The 17,584-nt window shown below is 49.1% G+C and overlaps 1 protein-coding gene and 2 long non-coding RNA genes across 5 annotated transcripts in view; 1 reads left to right on the forward strand and 2 right to left on the reverse strand.

Moving 5' to 3' along the window:
- Window positions 1-17,584, reverse strand: part of LOC138799016 (alpha-2-macroglobulin-like protein 1) — an 89,649-nt gene that overhangs the window by 18,421 nt on the left and 53,644 nt on the right. For 2 of the 3 annotated variants that reach the window (XM_069979713.1, XM_069979712.1), the window contains one exon: window positions 2,426-2,497. The exons of the other annotated variant lie outside the window; for it this stretch is intronic. In XM_069979713.1, coding sequence (XP_069835814.1) covers window positions 2,426-2,497 — 72 coding nt within the window. The remainder of the gene's footprint in view (window positions 1-2,425; window positions 2,498-17,584) is intronic. 3 annotated transcript variants of the gene reach the window in all.
- On the reverse strand, window positions 3,376-4,209 carry LOC138799018 (uncharacterized). Its single transcript, XR_011364208.1, has 3 exons — window positions 4,167-4,209; window positions 4,023-4,081; window positions 3,376-3,557 (listed from the first exon to the last, which is right to left on the reverse strand). It is a non-coding gene; the product is annotated as an uncharacterized lncRNA (long non-coding RNA).
- On the forward strand, window positions 6,599-7,538 carry LOC138799017 (uncharacterized). The gene is made up of 3 exons (XR_011364207.1): window positions 6,599-6,643; window positions 6,729-6,787; window positions 7,253-7,538. It is a non-coding gene; the product is annotated as an uncharacterized lncRNA (long non-coding RNA).

The following is a 17,584-nucleotide window of genomic DNA, read 5'->3' on the forward strand; positions in this document are numbered from 1 at the left end:
TATGGGGTGTCAGTATATAGAATGTAGTGTGGGAGATATATGGGGGGTCAGTATATAGAATGTAGTGTGGAGGATATAGCAGGAGGTCAGTATATAGAATGTAGTGTGGGGGATAAATCAGGAGGTCAGTATATAGAATGTAGTGTGGAGGATATAGCAGGGGGTCAGTATATAGAATGTAGTGTGGAGGATATATCAGGGGGTCAGTATATAGAATGTAGTGTGGAGGATATATCAGGGGGGTCAGTATATAGAATGCAGTGTGGAGAATATATCAGGGGGTCAGTATATAGAATGTAGTGTGGAGGATATATCAGGGGGTCAGTATATAGAATGCAGTGTGGGAGATATATGGTGGGGTCAGTATATATAATGTAGTGTGGAGGATATATCAGGGAGGTCAGTATATAGAATGTAGTGTGGGGGATAAATCAGGAGGTCAGTATATAGAATGTAGTGTGGGGGATATATCAGGAGGTCAGTATATAGAATGTAGTGTGGAGGATATAGCAGGAGGTCAGTATATAGAATGTAGTGTGGAGGATATACTGGGGGTCAGTATATAGAATGTAGTGTGGGAGATATATGGGGGGTCAGTATATAGAATGTAGTGTGGGGTATATATCAGGGGTCAGTATATAGAATGTAGTGTGGAGGATATATGGGGGGTCAGTATATAGAATGTAGTGTGGAGGATATATCAGGGGGTCAGTATATAGAATGTAGTGTGGAGGATATATCAGGGGGTCAGTATATAGAATGTAGTGTGGGAGATATATGGGGGGTCAGTATATAGAATGTAGTGTGGAGGATATATCAGGGAGGTCAGTATATAGAATGTAGTGTGGGGGATAAATCAGGAGGTCAGTATATAGAATGTAGTGTGGGGGATATAGCAGGAGGTCAGTATATAGAATGTAAAGTGGAGGATATATGGGGGGTCAGTATATAGAATGTAGTGTGGAGGATATATCGGGGGGTCAGTATATAGAATGTAGTGTGGAGGATATATCGGGGGTCAGTATATAGAATGTAAAGTGGAGGATATATGGGGGGTCAGTATATAGAATGTAGTGTGGAGGATATATCGGGGGGTCAGTATATAGAATGTAGTGTGGAGGATATATCGGGGGTCAGTATATAGAATGTAAAGTGGAGGATATATGGGGGTCAGTATATAGCATGTAGCGGGGAGGATATATCAGGGGGGTCAGTATATAGAATGTAGTGTCGAGGATATATGGGGGGTCAGTATATAGTATATACAGTGTGAAGGATATATAGGGGGAGGTCAGTATATAGAATGTAGTGTGGAGTATATATCAGGAGGGTCAGTATATACAGTGTGGAGGATATACCAGGGGGGGTGAGTATATAGTATATACAGTGTGGAGGATATACCAGGGGGGTGAGTATATAGTATATACAGTGTGGAGGATATAGCAGGGGGGTCAGTATATAGTATATACAGTGTGGAGGATATAGCAGGGGGGGCAGTATATAGTATATACAGTGTGGAGGATATAGCAGGGGGGTCAGTATATAGTATATACAGTGTTGAGTATATATCAGGAGGGTCAGTATATAGTATATACAGTGTGGAGGATATAGCAGGGGGGTCAGTATATAGTATATACAGTGTGGAGTATATATCAGGAGGGTCAGTATATAGTATATACAGTGTGGAGGATATAGCAGGGGAGTCAGTATATAGTATATACAGTGTGGAGGATATAGCAGGGGAGTCAGTATATAGTATATACAGTGTGGAGGATATAGCAGTATATAGAATGTAGTGTGGGAGATATATGGGGGGTCAGTATATAGAATGTAGTGTGGAGGATATAGCAGGGGGTCAGTATATAGAATGTAGTGTCAGTATATACAGTGTGGAGGATATAGCAGGGGAGTCAGTATATAGTATATACAGTGTGGAGGATATAGCAGGGGGGGCAGTTTATAGTATATACAGTGTGGAGGATATAGCGGGGGGGGGCAGTATATAGTATATACAGTGTGGAGGATATAGCAGGGGGGGCAGTATATAGTATATACAGTGTGGAGGATATAGCAGGGGGGTCAGTATATAGTATATACAGTGTGGAGGATATAGCAGGGGGGTCAGTATATAGTATATACAGTGTGGAGGATATAGCAGGGGGGTCAGTATATAGTATATACAGTGTGGAGTATATATCAGGAGGGTCAGTATATAGTATATACAGTGTGGAGGATATAGCAGGGGGGGTCAGTATATAGTATATACAGTGTGGAGGATATAGCAGGGGGGTCAGTATATAGTATATACAGTGTGGAGGATATAGCAGGGGGGTCAGTATATAGTATATACAGTGTGGAGGATATATCAGGAGGGTCAGTATATAGTATATACAGTGTGGAGGATATAGCACTGTCTGTCAGACACCTCTTGCCATCGGTATTGATCCCCCCAGAGGAGCCGCCCTTCCTGGAGCACTTTTAGCATACGGCCGTATACCTGATAGATATAAGGAGAGATCTCTCATAAGATGTATAATAATAGATGACATAAGTCCTGTATACCTGCAGTAATGATCCTCCCAGCATGCTTTATATACTGATATAACATTCCCAGTTCTATATGTTACAGGTGTCAGGATGTCCGGCCGCCATATTCTCAGCTTTTACTATTGTCCCCGACATTGAAGATAAATCTTAGTGACATCTCAGATTTGGTTATTATGAGTCGAGGATATAAGGATCCCCCAATGGCAAAGTGGGCAAAACCCATTGACCATCCTGATATAATATACTTACCTCACCAAATCTCTATAAGAAGCTCCTCCCACTCTGCCCTCATTACCTGGATTACCTGCACCTGTTTCATCTTGTTACCTGTATAATAAACACCTGACCACACACCTATCACACTCCAACCTCTCCACCATGGCCAACACCAAAGAGCTGTCTAACGACACCAGGGACAAAACTGTAGACCTGTACAAGGCTGGGATGGGCCTAAGGGCAATAGGCAAACAGCTTGGTGAGAAGGCAACAATTATTGGTGCCACTATTAGAAAATGGAAGAAACACAAGATGGCTGTCAATCTTCATTGGTCTTGGGCACCATGCAAGATCTCACCTAGTGGGGGAAGGATGATTCTGAAAAAGGTCAATAATCAGACCAGAACTATACGGGAGGACCTGGTCACTGACCTAAAGAGAGCTGGGACCACAGTCTCATCGATTACAGATAGAAACGCACTATATGAGAAACAAATAACAGAGGGAATGAGCTAAAAAATAACCTTTATTGGTATGCGATAAAACAGTAGATCGTATTTCCAGTGCAACAAACAGAAATAAAAGAATCAATATGCTAGTAGCACTATGGGGTATATACAGTGTGCATTAAGCACTATTACTCCTCTTCAGGAAAGTCAATCGTAGAAACTGAATAGGCTGTAACAGAGTCCCCAGTAGTCCTCAGCCGAGGAAAGGGTGAGTATGTCAGTCAACAGGATCCACTACTTTGAGATGAGGCTATTGTCCAAGTGAAGTCGGGTGCAGGTCACAACCTGTTAAGGGAGAAGCAATCCCAATATGTCACAGTGTGTCCTGTCACCGTCAGTACCGTCACCTTTACCCTACGCGTTTCTGTCACTCTGGTCGGTGATGTCATCAGGGGTCAAGAGGTGCATCAAAAGGAGGTACAAGTATAAACAACAAACAGAGTTGTGGTCATCAGAGCCATAAACATATTATCGCCGTGATAGGGTACAATATAGGCGTCTAAATGACAGTCAGAGCCAAAAACTTATTCTAGTAATGATAAAGTGCTCAGAATAGGGCGTCTGAAGGATGAGGAGATGATGGAAGCGTATACTCACTGTATCCATATGTCTGGACCCATAAGCAGTATGTCCTGAAGCGGCAGCGGCCAATTTGTGGACCTTGATATGGTGTAAATACTGTATATCCTGTCAGTGAATGCCCGTACAGGTGACACATATCAGGAAACTGTAATAAGATTGAGTACTTACAATCCTGCTGGGTCAAAGAGAGTAACAGTGAGTGGTGCTGTGTTCCCTGTATAGCCTCCCTATAAAGAACAATACTGTGCTTAATTTATTTGGAAGGGGCATGATAGCCAAAGGTGGAGGCTAGGGGGGCTGAGAGACACTCACCCGTACTATCCTGTGTATCGGAGATGTCCTCCAGTCAGGCTGTAGTGGCAGACTAACCTAACCTAACCCCCCTTAAAGGGCACCCAATAGTATCCGGCATAGGTAGCATCTCCCACAACATTGGTATATACGTGGACAAAGTACTACGGGAATTTGTGCTCACATTACCATCGTACACCCGTGATATTATGGATCTCCTCAAGAAACTAGAAGACCTCACAGTAGAACCCGAGGTCCTATTGGGCAGCATAGATGTGGAGGCGTTGTACTCCTCCATTCCCCATAAATGGGGTTTGGAAGCCACCGCCCACTACCTATCAACAAGGGGTACACACTTGCAAGCCCACAATACATTAATACTCACGCTTCTGGAGTTCATACTTACCAAGAATTTTTTTCTTTTTAATGGAAGGTATTACCACCAACTCAGGGGCACGGCCATGGGTAGCCCGTGTGCACCCACCTACGCTAATTTGCTCCTGGGTTGGTGGGAGGCCACTATTGCTTTGAGTGACGAACGCGAGCACTTTTCTGAAAAGGTCCTATCATGGTCACGATACATCGATGACATTTTTGTCCTGTGGACGGGATCCAGCCAAGACTTCACCCGATACATTAGTTCCCTCAACACCAACCATATTGGTCTCAGTTTAACACCTGAAATAAACAATCACTCTCTCCCCTTCCTTGACGTCAGGATTACTAAAACCTCAGACAGAACTCTGGAGACTACCGTCTTCAGGAAGGAAACTGCGACCAATAGTCTCCTGAGATGGGAGAGCTGTCACCCGAAACCACTTAAACGTGGTATACCCAAGGGACAATGTCTCCCTCTCAGGAGGAATTGCTCCAAAGACTCTGATTTTCAAACACAGGCTAGTGACCTAAGACTACGATTCCAGACAAGAGGATACCCGGACTATACATTGCGAAGGGAATACCAGGCAGCAATGAATTTGAGTAGGGAGACACTCCTCATACCTAAACCCAGGGATGACAAGACAGGACCTTTCCGTATTATTGGGACTTTTGACAAGCAAGCTGAACAAGTCAGGGGGGTCCTACAAAAACATTGGGGGATATTATTACTTGATCCGGACCTAAAAGAAGCTCTTAGCGACTATCCCCTAGTGACTTATAGAAAAAGACAAAGCATAGGGGACAAGGTGACACGCAGTCATCTGGAACTGGAACAACGACCTCCCACGTGGTTAGAAACCTCACAAGGCCAAGGCTGCTACAGATGTGGACACTGTAGGGCTTGCCAATTTGTCTGTAAAACTAAGACTTTTAGAGGCAAGGACATGGATCGCACCTTCAAAATAAATTCTTTTACTAACTGTAGCAGCAGAGGAGTCATCTATCTGGCAACCTGCCCATGCTCCCTCCAGTACGTAGGGAAAACAATCAGAGAATGGCGCAGGAGGATCTTAGAACATATGGGCGACATCAGAAATAACAGGGATACACCTTTAGCCAAACATTTCAGTGAATGTCGGGGTGGGAACCCGGAGGGCCTGACCTTTACGAAACTTGAGTATGTCAAACCCTCACCTAGGGGAGGGGATCTGGACAAAATACTTTTGCAAAAAGAAACCAGATGAATGTTTACCCTACAGACAGTATCCCCGAAAGGACTCAATGAGATTTTGAATTTCTCATGTTTCATTTAACACAACACTGGGACACACACTCGATACCCCCCCTCCCCCGCTCCCCTGCCCGAAACCTACCCCATCTCAGCCAGTGGTACTAGTTAGACAGTGGGGTCCTAGTGGACCCTTTTTCTAGTCAGATCAGACTGGCTGTGTCCCCCCTCACTTTTACAATCAGGGAACCGCAGGGCACAATAGGGTTAGGTTCCTGAGTGGGCCCCTAGTGTAGGGTATGTCAGGGACAGGATAGCCCCATAATCTACCATAATCTACATCATACACATCTTGTAGACAGCATTAGCCCTATGCTTCTTTGCATCTCTACATTATATAGTGTATATAGACAGTAGGAGCCCTGTCCTTACCCCTACTCCCACACCTGGCTTCCTTCCTCCCCTAGTCCTTATCCTTGGTAGTTATCCTTACATAATAGCCTGTTACCAATACTTATACTCCTAGGCTTTCCTCCTCCCCAGCTGGTATTTATCGATCTTTACATCAGCAACTTATTTTTAGACCGTCTTAATATCTTTCATAGCCCTATAGAACCCTGAGCGCCCTCACAACATTGTAAGGTGTTGCCCATACGCTCCAGCACCTTGGACAGCGATCCTGCCTAGCATCAGCTTTCCGTACACTCACTATGTCGGGACGCCACACCCCCTGGGCGTGCGGGGGGACGTACGGATGTCTTGGCTCGCATCTCCCACGTGCTGTGACGTCACACGCCACACACGGTAAATAGGCTGCGGACGCTCCCCTCAGGTTAGTCTGCCACTGCAGCCTGACTGGAGGACATCTCCGATACACAGGATAGTACGGGTGAGTGTCTCTCAGCCCCCCTAGCCTCCACCTTTGGCTATCATGCCCCTTCCAAATAAATTAAGCACAGTATTGTTCTTTATAGGGAGGCTATACAGGGAACACAGCACCACTCACTGTTACTCTCTTTGACCCAGCAGGATTGTAAGTACTCAATCTTATTACAGTTTCCTGATATGTGTCACCTGTACGGGCATTCACTGACAGGATATACAGTATTTACACCATATTAAGGTCCACAAATTGGCCGCTGCCGCTTCAGGACATACTGCTTATGGGTCCAGATGTATGGATACAGTGAGTATACGCTTCCATCATCTCCTCATCCTTCAGACGCCCTATTCTGAGCACTTTATCATTACTAGAATAAGTTTTGGGCTCTGACTGTCATTTAGACGCCTATATTGTACCCTATCACGGCGATAATATGTTTATGGCTCTGATGACCACAACTCTGTTTGTTGTTTATACTTGTACCTCCTTTTGATGCACCTCTTGACCCCTGATGACGTCACCGACCAGAGTGACTGAAACGCGTAGGGTAAAGGTGACGGTACTGACGGTGACAGGACACACTGTGACATATTGGGATTGCTTCTCCCTTAACAGGTTGTGACCTGCACCCGACTTCACTTGGACAATAGCCTCATCTCAAAGTAGTGGATCCTGTTGACTGACATACTCACCCTTTCCTCGGCTGAGGACTACTGGGGACTCTGTTACAGCCTATTCAGTTTCTACGATTGACTTTCCTGAAGAGGAGTAATAGTGCTTAATGCACACTGTATATACCCCATAGTGCTACTAGCATATTGATTCTTTTATTTCTGTTTATTGCACTGTAAATACAATCTACTGTTTTATCGCATACCAATAAAGGTTATTTTTTAGCTCATTCCCTCTGTTATTTGTTTCACATATACGAGAGCTTGGGATTACTCGGTGACCATATGGTCAGTATACCTAATTTATACATACTATATAATTTTTAGAAACGCACTATACCATCATGGCTTATAATCCTGCAGGGCACACAAGGTCCCGCTGCTCACACCAGCATATGTCCAGGCCCGGGTGACGTCACCAATGACCATCAAGATGATCCAGAGGAGACATGGGAGAAGGTCATGTGGTCAGATAAGTACAACTTTTTCACATAAACTCCACAAAAAGAAGAAGGAGGATGAGAAGAACCCCAAGAACACAGACCCAGGTGTGAAGCATGTAGGGGGGGACATCATACTTTGCAGGCTTTTCTGCAAATAGGAAAGGATGACTGCACTGTATAGAAGGGAGGATGGACGGAGACCCACAGCCGGGACAACTAAGGAGGAGACACATAGCCGGGACAACTAAGGAGGAAACACACAGCCAGGGCAACTAAGGAGGAGGAGACCCCCAGCCGGGACAACTAAGAAGGAGACACATAGCCGGGACCACTAAGGAGGAGACCCACAGCTGGGACAACTAAGGAGTAAACCCCCAGCCGGGACAACTAAGGAGGAGACCCACAGCCGGGACACCTAAGGAGGAGACCCCCAGCCGGGACAACTAAGGAGGAGACCCCCAGCCGGGACAACTAAGGAGGAGACCCCCAGCCGGGACAACTAAGGAGGGAACCCACAGCCAGGACAACTAAGGAGGAGACCCACATCCAGGAAAACTAAGGAGGAGACACACAGCTGGGACAACTAAGGAGGAAACACACAGCCGGGACAACTAAGGAGGAGACCCCCAGCCGGGACAACTAAGGAGGAGACCCACAGCCGGGACAACTAAGTAAGAAACACACAGCCGGGACAACTAAGGAGGAGACCCACAGCCAGGGCAACTAAGGAGGAGACACACAGCTGGGACAACTAAGGAGGAAACACACAGCCGGGACAACTAAGGAGGAGACCCACAGCCGGGACAACTAAGGAGGAAACCCCCAGCCAGGACAACTAAGGAGGAGACCCCCAGCCGGGACAACTAAGGAGGAGACCCACAGCCGGGACAACTAAGGAGGAGACCCACAGCCGGGACAACTAAGGAGGAAACACACAGCCGGGACAACTAAGGAGGAAACCCACAGCCGGGGCAACTAAGGAGGAAACACACAGCCGGGACAACTAAGGAGGAAACCCACAGCCGGGGCAACTAAGGAGGAAACCCCCAGCCGGGACAACTAAGGAGGAAACCCACAGCCGGGACAACTAAGGAGGAAACCCACAGCCGGGACAACTAAGGAGGGAACCCACAGCCGGGACAACTAAGGGGAAAACCCACAGCCGGGACAACTAAGGAGGAAACACACAGCCGGGGCAACTAAGGAGGAAACACACAGCCGGGACAACTAAGGAGGAAACACACAGCCGGGACAAATAAGGAGGAAACCCACAGCCGGGACAACTAAGGAGCAGACACACAGCCGGGACAACTAAGGAGGAGACCTACAGCCGGGACAACTAAGGAGGAGACCCACAGCCGGGAAAACTAAGGAGGAAACACACAGCCGGGACAACTAAGGAGCAGCTCCGTAAGAAGCATTTAATGGTCCTGGAGTGGCATAGCCAGTTTCCACACCTGCGCCCAATGGAAAATAGAATGTAGTGTGGAGGATATATCAGGAGGTCAGTATATATAGTGTGGAGGATATAGCAGGGGTGTCAGTATATAGAATGTAGTGTGGAGGATATATCAGGAGGTCAGTATATAGAATGTAGTGTGGAGGATATATGGGGGGTCAGTATATAGAATGTAGTGTGGAGGATATATCAGAAGAGTGAGTATATAGAATGTAGTGTGGAGGATATATCAGGGGGGGGGTCAGTATATAGAATGTCGTTTGGAGGATATATAAGGGGGTCAGTATATTGAATGAAGTGTGGAGGATATATCAGGGGTGGCAGTATATAGAATGTAGTGTGGAGGATATATCAGGGGGGGGGCAGTATATAGTGCGATTGGTATATACACAGTATTAGGCACCTCTTGCCATTGGTGGTGATCCCGGTGGACGAGCCATCATTTCTGGTCTGTTTGCTGAAAAACCAGACAGCAGATATAGAGTAACAGAAGCGAATATATATCTGACATATATCCTGTATACCTGCGCCAATGTTAGTCACTAATAAACCATCCATTATACTCATATAACATTCTCGGATCTCCATGTTACCCGGACATTATGTCCACCAGCTTATTCCAGAGAAAGCTCTAGAAGGGTGTGATCTTTTTCTTATAGTTCGCTGATTCATCTTTATTAGCTCAGTATTCTGTATGTAATGCTGAGCCCTGATGTGTTCCTCATAGTGACAACAGGGGGAGGACATACTATGGCACCTGAGGGTGCAGGGTGCAGTCACAGGCAAAAAAACACAAACTAACAAACACTTTAAGCCTTAAAGTGATATTCCAGTATACAAAAAGTCACTCCCTTTGAAAGCATGTGGTACAGAATAAATATCCTCAGTATATATGTAGTGTCCCAGAACACGTGTGTCACCACGTCTTTGCATCACCTGTTGTACGTTATTTTGTGTGCCCCACTCTGGGCTGCTGTGTACAACGTCCCTAACAGGAGGTTAGTCCCAGTCACCCTTATTTGAGGATAGTTAGTTCCTGTTGGGAGGGTCTTTTGGTCTTTAGTTTGTGTGCTGAGAGTGAGAGAAAGACAGAGATAGTGACCTGGAGGCCCGGGCCCCTCACAGGGACAAGGGGTTATTGATTTGTACACCAGACTTCCTTAGAAAGTATTCAGTGACAACTGGTGTAATTGTCTCCTGGGAAACCTCGCCTACACCTGGGTAATATTCTTCTAAATACAGTCAGGACAATCCAAGCGAGGGATTTGTCTGCAGCGGAGCAAAGTGCAAGCAAGCCGACAAACTCCATTGATTCCTGCTCGACCTTCTCTTTGAACCTTGAGGGGATAAGATGGCTGCCTTTTCCATACTCACAGCAGGACGACAATCCCCCTACCAGTATGTAATCTCTTTGAAAATTACAGTTAAGGGATCCGCAGTGGATTTTGCTTAAAACTCACAGGGTGAAATCCGCTGCAGATTCGTTATACGTGAACCTACCCTAAAGGAAACTAGGAACTAATGTGAGAGGCTTAACAGCGAGGGAGCACAATATGAAGGGACTGGAAGCTCAGGTGCCACATTTTTAAAAATTGTCTTTGTTGCCCATAGCAACCAGAGTTTAGCTCTCATGCCTTAACCCAGGAAAAATCAATGCTGAGTTGTGATTGGTTGCTAGGTATCACGGTCTCAATGACGTCCATTGATAAGCGGGTAAAACAGGGGTGTTGCTAGAAATTAAGATACAGGGCCAGTGATAAGGAGGTCACTGCCCCAAATCTTTTTCTGTCAGTTTAAAAACTACTGAAAGCTACTGTGTGCTGACAGTCTGTGTGTGCAGAGAGCAGGGCCACAACCACAGGGCCACAAGCACCCCCTCCCTGTCTGTGTGTGCAGAGAGCAGGGCCACAACCACAGGGCCACAAGCACCCCCTCCCTGTCTCTGTGTGCAGAGAGCAGGGCCACAACCACAGGGCCACAAGCACCCCCTCCCTGTCTGTGTGTGCAGAGAGCAGGGCCACAACCACAGGGCCACAAGCACCCCCCTCCCTGTCTGTGTGTGCAGAGAGCAGGGCCACAACCACAGGGCCACAAGCACCCCCTCCCTGTCTGTGTGTGCAGAGAGCAGGGCCACAACCACAGGGCCACAAGAGGGTTTGACTGTGATGCTCAGATGCCTCAATGATCATGGCAAGTCCTGTGCTGTGCTGCAGCTGCCCCTTTTCCTCTGTCCCTAATCTGCAGCGTTCTGTACTGCCCAGCTCCATCATCTAGTGCTGATTGTGGGTGCAGGACCGCCTACCATCCTGCCCCTCCGGCACCGCCTACCATCCTGCCCCACCGGCACTGCCTACCATCCTGCCCTTCGGCACCGCCTACCATCCTGCCCCTCCGGCACTTCCTACCAGACTGCTCCTCAATTACTGCCTACCAGACTGCCCCTCTGACACTGCCTACCATCCTGCCCCTCCAGCACTTCCTACCATCCTGCCCCTCCGGCACTTCCTACCATCCTGCCCCTCTGTCACTTCCTACCAGACTGCCCCTCCAGGACTGCCTACCATCCCGCCCCTCCGGCACTTCCTACCATCCTGCCCCTCCAGCACTTCCTACCATCCTGCCCCTCCGGCACTTCCTACCATCCTGCCCCTCTGTCACTTCCTACCAGACTGCCCCTCCAGGACTGCCTACCATCCCGCCCCTCCGGCACTTCCTACCATCCTGCCCCTCCGGCACTTCCTACCATCCTGCCCCTCCGGCACTTCCTACCATCCTGCCCCTCCGGCACTTCCTACCATCCTGCCCCTCTGTCACTTCCTACCAGACTGCTCCTCCAGGACTGCCTACCATCCCGCCCCTCCGGCACTTCCTACCATCCTGCCCCTCCGGCACTTCCTACCATCCTGCCCCTCCAGCACTTCCTACCATCCTGCCCCTCTGTCACTTCCTACCAGACTGCTCCTCCAGGACTGCCTACCATCCCGCCCCTCCAGCACCGCCTACCATTCCGCCCCTCCGGCACTGCCTACCATCCTGCCCCTCCGTCACTGCCTACCAGACTGCTTACCATCCCGCCCCTCCGGCACTGCCTACCATCCCGCCCCTCCGGCACCACCTACCATCCTGCCCCTCCGGCACCACCTACCATCCTGCCCCTCCGGCACCGCCTACCATCCCGCCCCTCCGGCACTGCCTACCATCCCGCCCCTCCGGCACTGCCTACCATCCTGCCCCTAAAGCACTGGTGTATACATTATGGCCGTACTTGAACTGCAGCCGTAGAAAATAATGAGCATGTCTATTTTCTACGGCCGCAGTTTGGTGAACAGCGGCTGTAGAAAATAGTTGTGCACACAATGTAAAGGCTGCCAGACATCATTTAAATTGTGTTTTAATGCTTAATTGGCGTGTGGGACACCCAAAGGTGCAATCCAAAGATAATGTTCCTGCAATCGATATAGCAGTGTCTGCTGCAGAAACATGCAATACACGAGCCCCTTAACCTTTATTGCACCTGAGTAAGGTAACGCCCTAAGGTTCAAACAAGTGGGATGAAGTATCCATGTTAGTTAGTGGTTTTCCCACTAGGTGTCACTAGAGTGTCTGTTGTTTACTGTTAACAGCTGAAGGAGAGTAAGGGTTAACTATTGTATGTCACATGTTGTTCTTTGACCACTCACAGATGCAGGTTTTTCCCCTCCTTTCTCCACCCTATCTCCTGCTCTCCTTCTCTCTCTCTATGCACACAGCCCCACCAATCAGAGGTAGGAAGGAAGTTCCTAGTGGGAGGAGTTAGTTAGTAGTCAGTATTCAGAGTGAGAGGTAGCAAGAAAGAACCATCTCTGCTGGAGCCAAGCCAGGGCCTGGCTTTGGCCAGGTCTTTTGACAGGGACACAACCAAGCAAGTCACAGTTCTGCCTTACACAACCAAAATGCAGTGCTAAGGAAGTACTAAGGGGAGAGAAGCCACACAGAGATCATCTTGTCCACGCCAGGAAACACTCTAAAAAGTGCAGGGCAGTTACCTCAGCAGTCACAGGAACTGACCCCAGTAGAACAAAGGTACGAAAAGTTTAGGTATTCTACTGCGCAGTGCAGGACAACTGGGAAGTCTCAGGAGTCTGCTTAGCCCAGATAACAGGCCTGGGGATCATATTACCCACCTAGGACGGGTAGCCTGCAACTAGGGGGCAGAAGGCGGTCAGACTAGAGTCTATACGTGAGTATGAGTGTTCTCTATATGTATCCCTTCTACACACCTCTATTGTTCCAGGCAGAGTACACTTCTACATTGGACAAAGCCCCTCAGGCTCCTCCTCTCCTCTATTCTCTCTTCTGCAAAGCTCTCTTCTTAAAAGCACCTTGTCTCTACCTCATGATTAATCTTATTATCTAACTAATCTTTCAGCTAGGTAACTCAAACTATCTCAACCAAGGCCCACATCCCCCCCCCCCCATTAGTACATAGTCAGTGGTAGGCTAGTTAACTGGGAAGATTAGTCAGTGTGTTCCTACAAAGTGTGTACCAGAGAGAAACAGTTCTGCTGCCGTGTATTCAAGCTTCTTAGTCCTAGCCATGTCCGACTAGTCCTAAAGTGGGAACACTGCAGTAACTAGGGACAGTGGGAATCCCTATCTACGCCGGACGGCCGTTCTCTTATTCAAGTCTGATAACTGATACAGGTGTAAACAACAGTAGCTAGGTAAGTGCAACTAAAGACAGCTATCTCTACCCACTAGGTGGGCCTACGATCCTGATTAGTGCCACTCCGTGCCCACAGTCAGCAATAGGCGGAAGATTCATACCTGTGAATGTAGGTACAGCCACCACAGCTGAGTACTTTAGGGTCTGGATAGGGCCCTATTTATCCTGAACTTGCTGTCAGTCTACTACACTACTTTAAAGCGCCACTATCAACAGGTTCTTCCCAGAGAACCTGCTGATATGCCGCAGTAGCTGGGTTCCTCAGTATTACTTTAAGCCCTGGATTCCCCCGCATTGTTTGTAAAATTACTAAATGCTCTTATGCAAATTACTAGCATAAGAGCAATTAGGGCGTGGCTCTGGGCCGGACAGCATCGCCGCACCCCGCCCAGCCCACCTCCTCCCGTCCCGCCACGTAGGCATATTCATAACTGCATAGTGGGCTGTATACACTGCGGCTGCGCAGGGAAGCAGTCCTGCCGAAGACGGGCTGCTTCCCGTGCATTGGTGAATCCCCCGGGCCATCGCCGATCCTCCGGGAGGGCCTTCAAGATGTAAGTATAAGTCTATCTTATACTTACGTCCCGAGGGACCCCTGGGAGGATCAGCGGGGGTGGGTTCACGCATGCGCAGGAAGGAGCCGTCTCCGGCGAGACTGCTTCCCTGCGCAGCCGCAGTGTATACAGCCCACTATGCAGTTATGAATATGCATAGTGGCCAGGACAGCAGGGGGCAGGCTGGGCTGGGCGGGGCAATGCTCCCCGGCCCCGAGCAACGCCCTAAATGCTCTTATGCTTGTAAATTGCATAAGAGCATTTAATTATTTTACAAACAATGCAGGGGAGGAGAGGGGTTGAAGTAATGGCTATCTAATACTGAGGGTCCCAGCTACTGCGGCATATCAGCAGGTTCTCTGGGAAGAACCTGCTGACAGTGCCGCTTTAAGCCAAGTCGAGTAACTGAAGTCAAGAAGGAATTATTCTAGTCAATCAATCGTATTCTCTCCAGCGAGAGGCTGTGATTGTCTTCTAGCATATTCTGCCAGCGAGAAGCTGCCATCTACAGTATATACTATTGCCAAGTCTATCCAAGCAAGTACCCAGCTCAAGAGGTTCAGTACTTCTTTATTGTCTGCACCTTATAGATTCAAGAGAACAAGACTGTGATATATTGTATTGCACCTTTACAGATTTAAGTACAAGATTGTTCCTGGTTAAGTCTAACTGCTGGTCTCTGGGGTTCCCCTCACGCCCAGGGGCGCCGCAATCATGAGGCGACCTGAGTCGTCTGCCTCAGGCGGCGCCACCAGCTGTCTTCATGGGGGCGGCATTCCAGGGCCGCTTTAACCAGAGGGCACATGGTGCACGTGCACCGGGCCCGCTGGTTAAAGGGGCCCCCCCGAGCAGGCCGGCCGTTGCTATGTGCGACCAATGCGGTCGCACAGGGCTCCGGCCACCAGCCTGTCAGGGGGGAGCGCCATGGATGGGTAATCTACTTACCCCTCCATGGCGCCCCCTGCAGGGCCCCCCCCCCCGTCCGCCGCTGCCCCCGTCCGCTGCTGCTGCGGCGCGTCAGCGCTGCAGCAGCAGCGACACTGACAGAGAGAGAGCCATTGGCTCCCTCCCTGTCAGTCACTCACTCTTGTGGCCGCACTTCCTGCGGTCACAAGAGGCCGCACTCTCCCTCTAGCGCCCGACGTCACTGGAGCGTCGGCGCGAGGGTAAGGGGAGTGCAGCCTCTTGTGACCGCAGGAAGTGCGGCCACAGGGGGGAAGAGAAGAGGAACGCGTGGACCCAGGTGAGTAACAGTGTTTGTTTTTTTCAATGTTATATGGGAGGGGGAGCTATATACTACGGGGGACCACTGGGAGCTATATACTATTGGGGAGCACAGGGGGCTATATACTATGGGGGAGCACAGGGGGCTATATACTATGGGGGAGAACAGGGGTCTATATACTATGGGGGAGCACAGGGAGCTATATACTATGGGGGGCACAGGGGTCTATATACTATGGGGGAGCACAGGGGGCTATATACTATGGGGGAGCACAGGGGGCTATATACTACTGGGGAGCACAGGGGACTATATACTATGGGGGAGCACAGGGGAGCTATATACTATGGGGGAGCACAGGGGAGCTATATACTATTGGGGAGCACAGGGGACTATATACTACTGGGGAGCACAGGGGAGCTATATACTATGGGGGAGCACAGGGGAGCTATATACTTTGGGGGAGCACAGGGGGCTATATACTATGGGGGAGCACAGGGGAGCTATATACTATGGGGGGCACAGGGGTCTATATACTATGGGGGAGCACAGGGGGCTATATACTATGGGGGAGCACAGGGGGCTATATACTACTGGGGAGCACAGGGGACTATATACTACTGGGGAGCACAGGGGGTCTATATACTATGGGGAGCACAGGGGGCTATATACTATTGGGGAGCACAGGGGACTATATACTATTGGGGAGCACAGGGGACTATATACTACTGGGGAGCACAGGGGTCTATATACTATGGGGAGCACAGGGAAGCTATATACTATGGGGGAGCACAGGGGGCTATATACTACTGGGGAGCACAGGGGAGCTATATACTACTGGGGAGCACAGGGGAGCTATATACTACTGGGGAGCACAGGGGAGCTATATACTATGGGGGAGCACAGGGGGCTATATACTATGGGGGAGCACAGGGGAGCTATATACTATGGGGGAGCACAGGGGGCTATATACTATGGGGGAGCACAGGGGGCTATATACTATTGGGGAGCACAGGGGCTATATACTATGGGGGAGCACAGGGGAGCTATATACTATGGGGGAGCACAGGGGGCTATATACTATGGGGGAGCACAGGGGAGCTATATACTACTGGGGAGCACAGGGGAGCTATATACTACTGGGGAGCACAGGGGGCTATATACTACTGGGGAGCACAGGGGTCTATATACTATGGGGAGCACAGGGAAGCTATATACTATGGGGGAGCACAGGGGGCTATATACTATGGGGGAGCACAGGGGGCTATATACTATGGGGGAGCACAGGGGAGCTATATACTACTGGGGAGCACAGGGGAGCTATATACTATGGGGGAGGACAGGGGGCTATATACTATGGGGGAGCACAGGGGAGCTATATACTATGGGGGAGCACAGGGGGCTATATACTATGGGGGAGGACAGGGGGCTATATACTATTGGGGAGCACAGGGGAGCTATATACTATGGGGGAGCACAGGGGACTATATACTACTGGGGAGCACAGGGGTCTATATACTATGGGGAGCACAGGGGGTCTATATACTATGGGGAGCACAGGGGAGCTATATACTATGGGGGAGCACAGGGGAGCTATATACTACTTGGGAGCACAGGGGACTATATACTACTGGGGAGCACAGGGGTCTATATACTATGGGGAGCACAGGGAAGCTATATACTATGGGGGAGCACAGGGGAGCTATATACTACTGGGGAGCACAGGGGAGCTATATACTACTGGGGAGCACAGGGGGCTATATACTACTGGGGAGCACAGGGGGCTATATACTATGGGGGAGCACAGGGGGCTATATACTATGGGGGAGCACAGGGGAGCTATATACTATGGGGGAGCACAGGGGACTATATACTACTGGGGAGCACAGGGGT

The sequence above is a fragment of the Dendropsophus ebraccatus genome, chromosome 8 (genome assembly GCF_027789765.1).
Source record: "Dendropsophus ebraccatus isolate aDenEbr1 chromosome 8, aDenEbr1.pat, whole genome shotgun sequence".
NCBI lineage: Eukaryota > Metazoa > Chordata > Amphibia > Anura > Hylidae > Dendropsophus > Dendropsophus ebraccatus.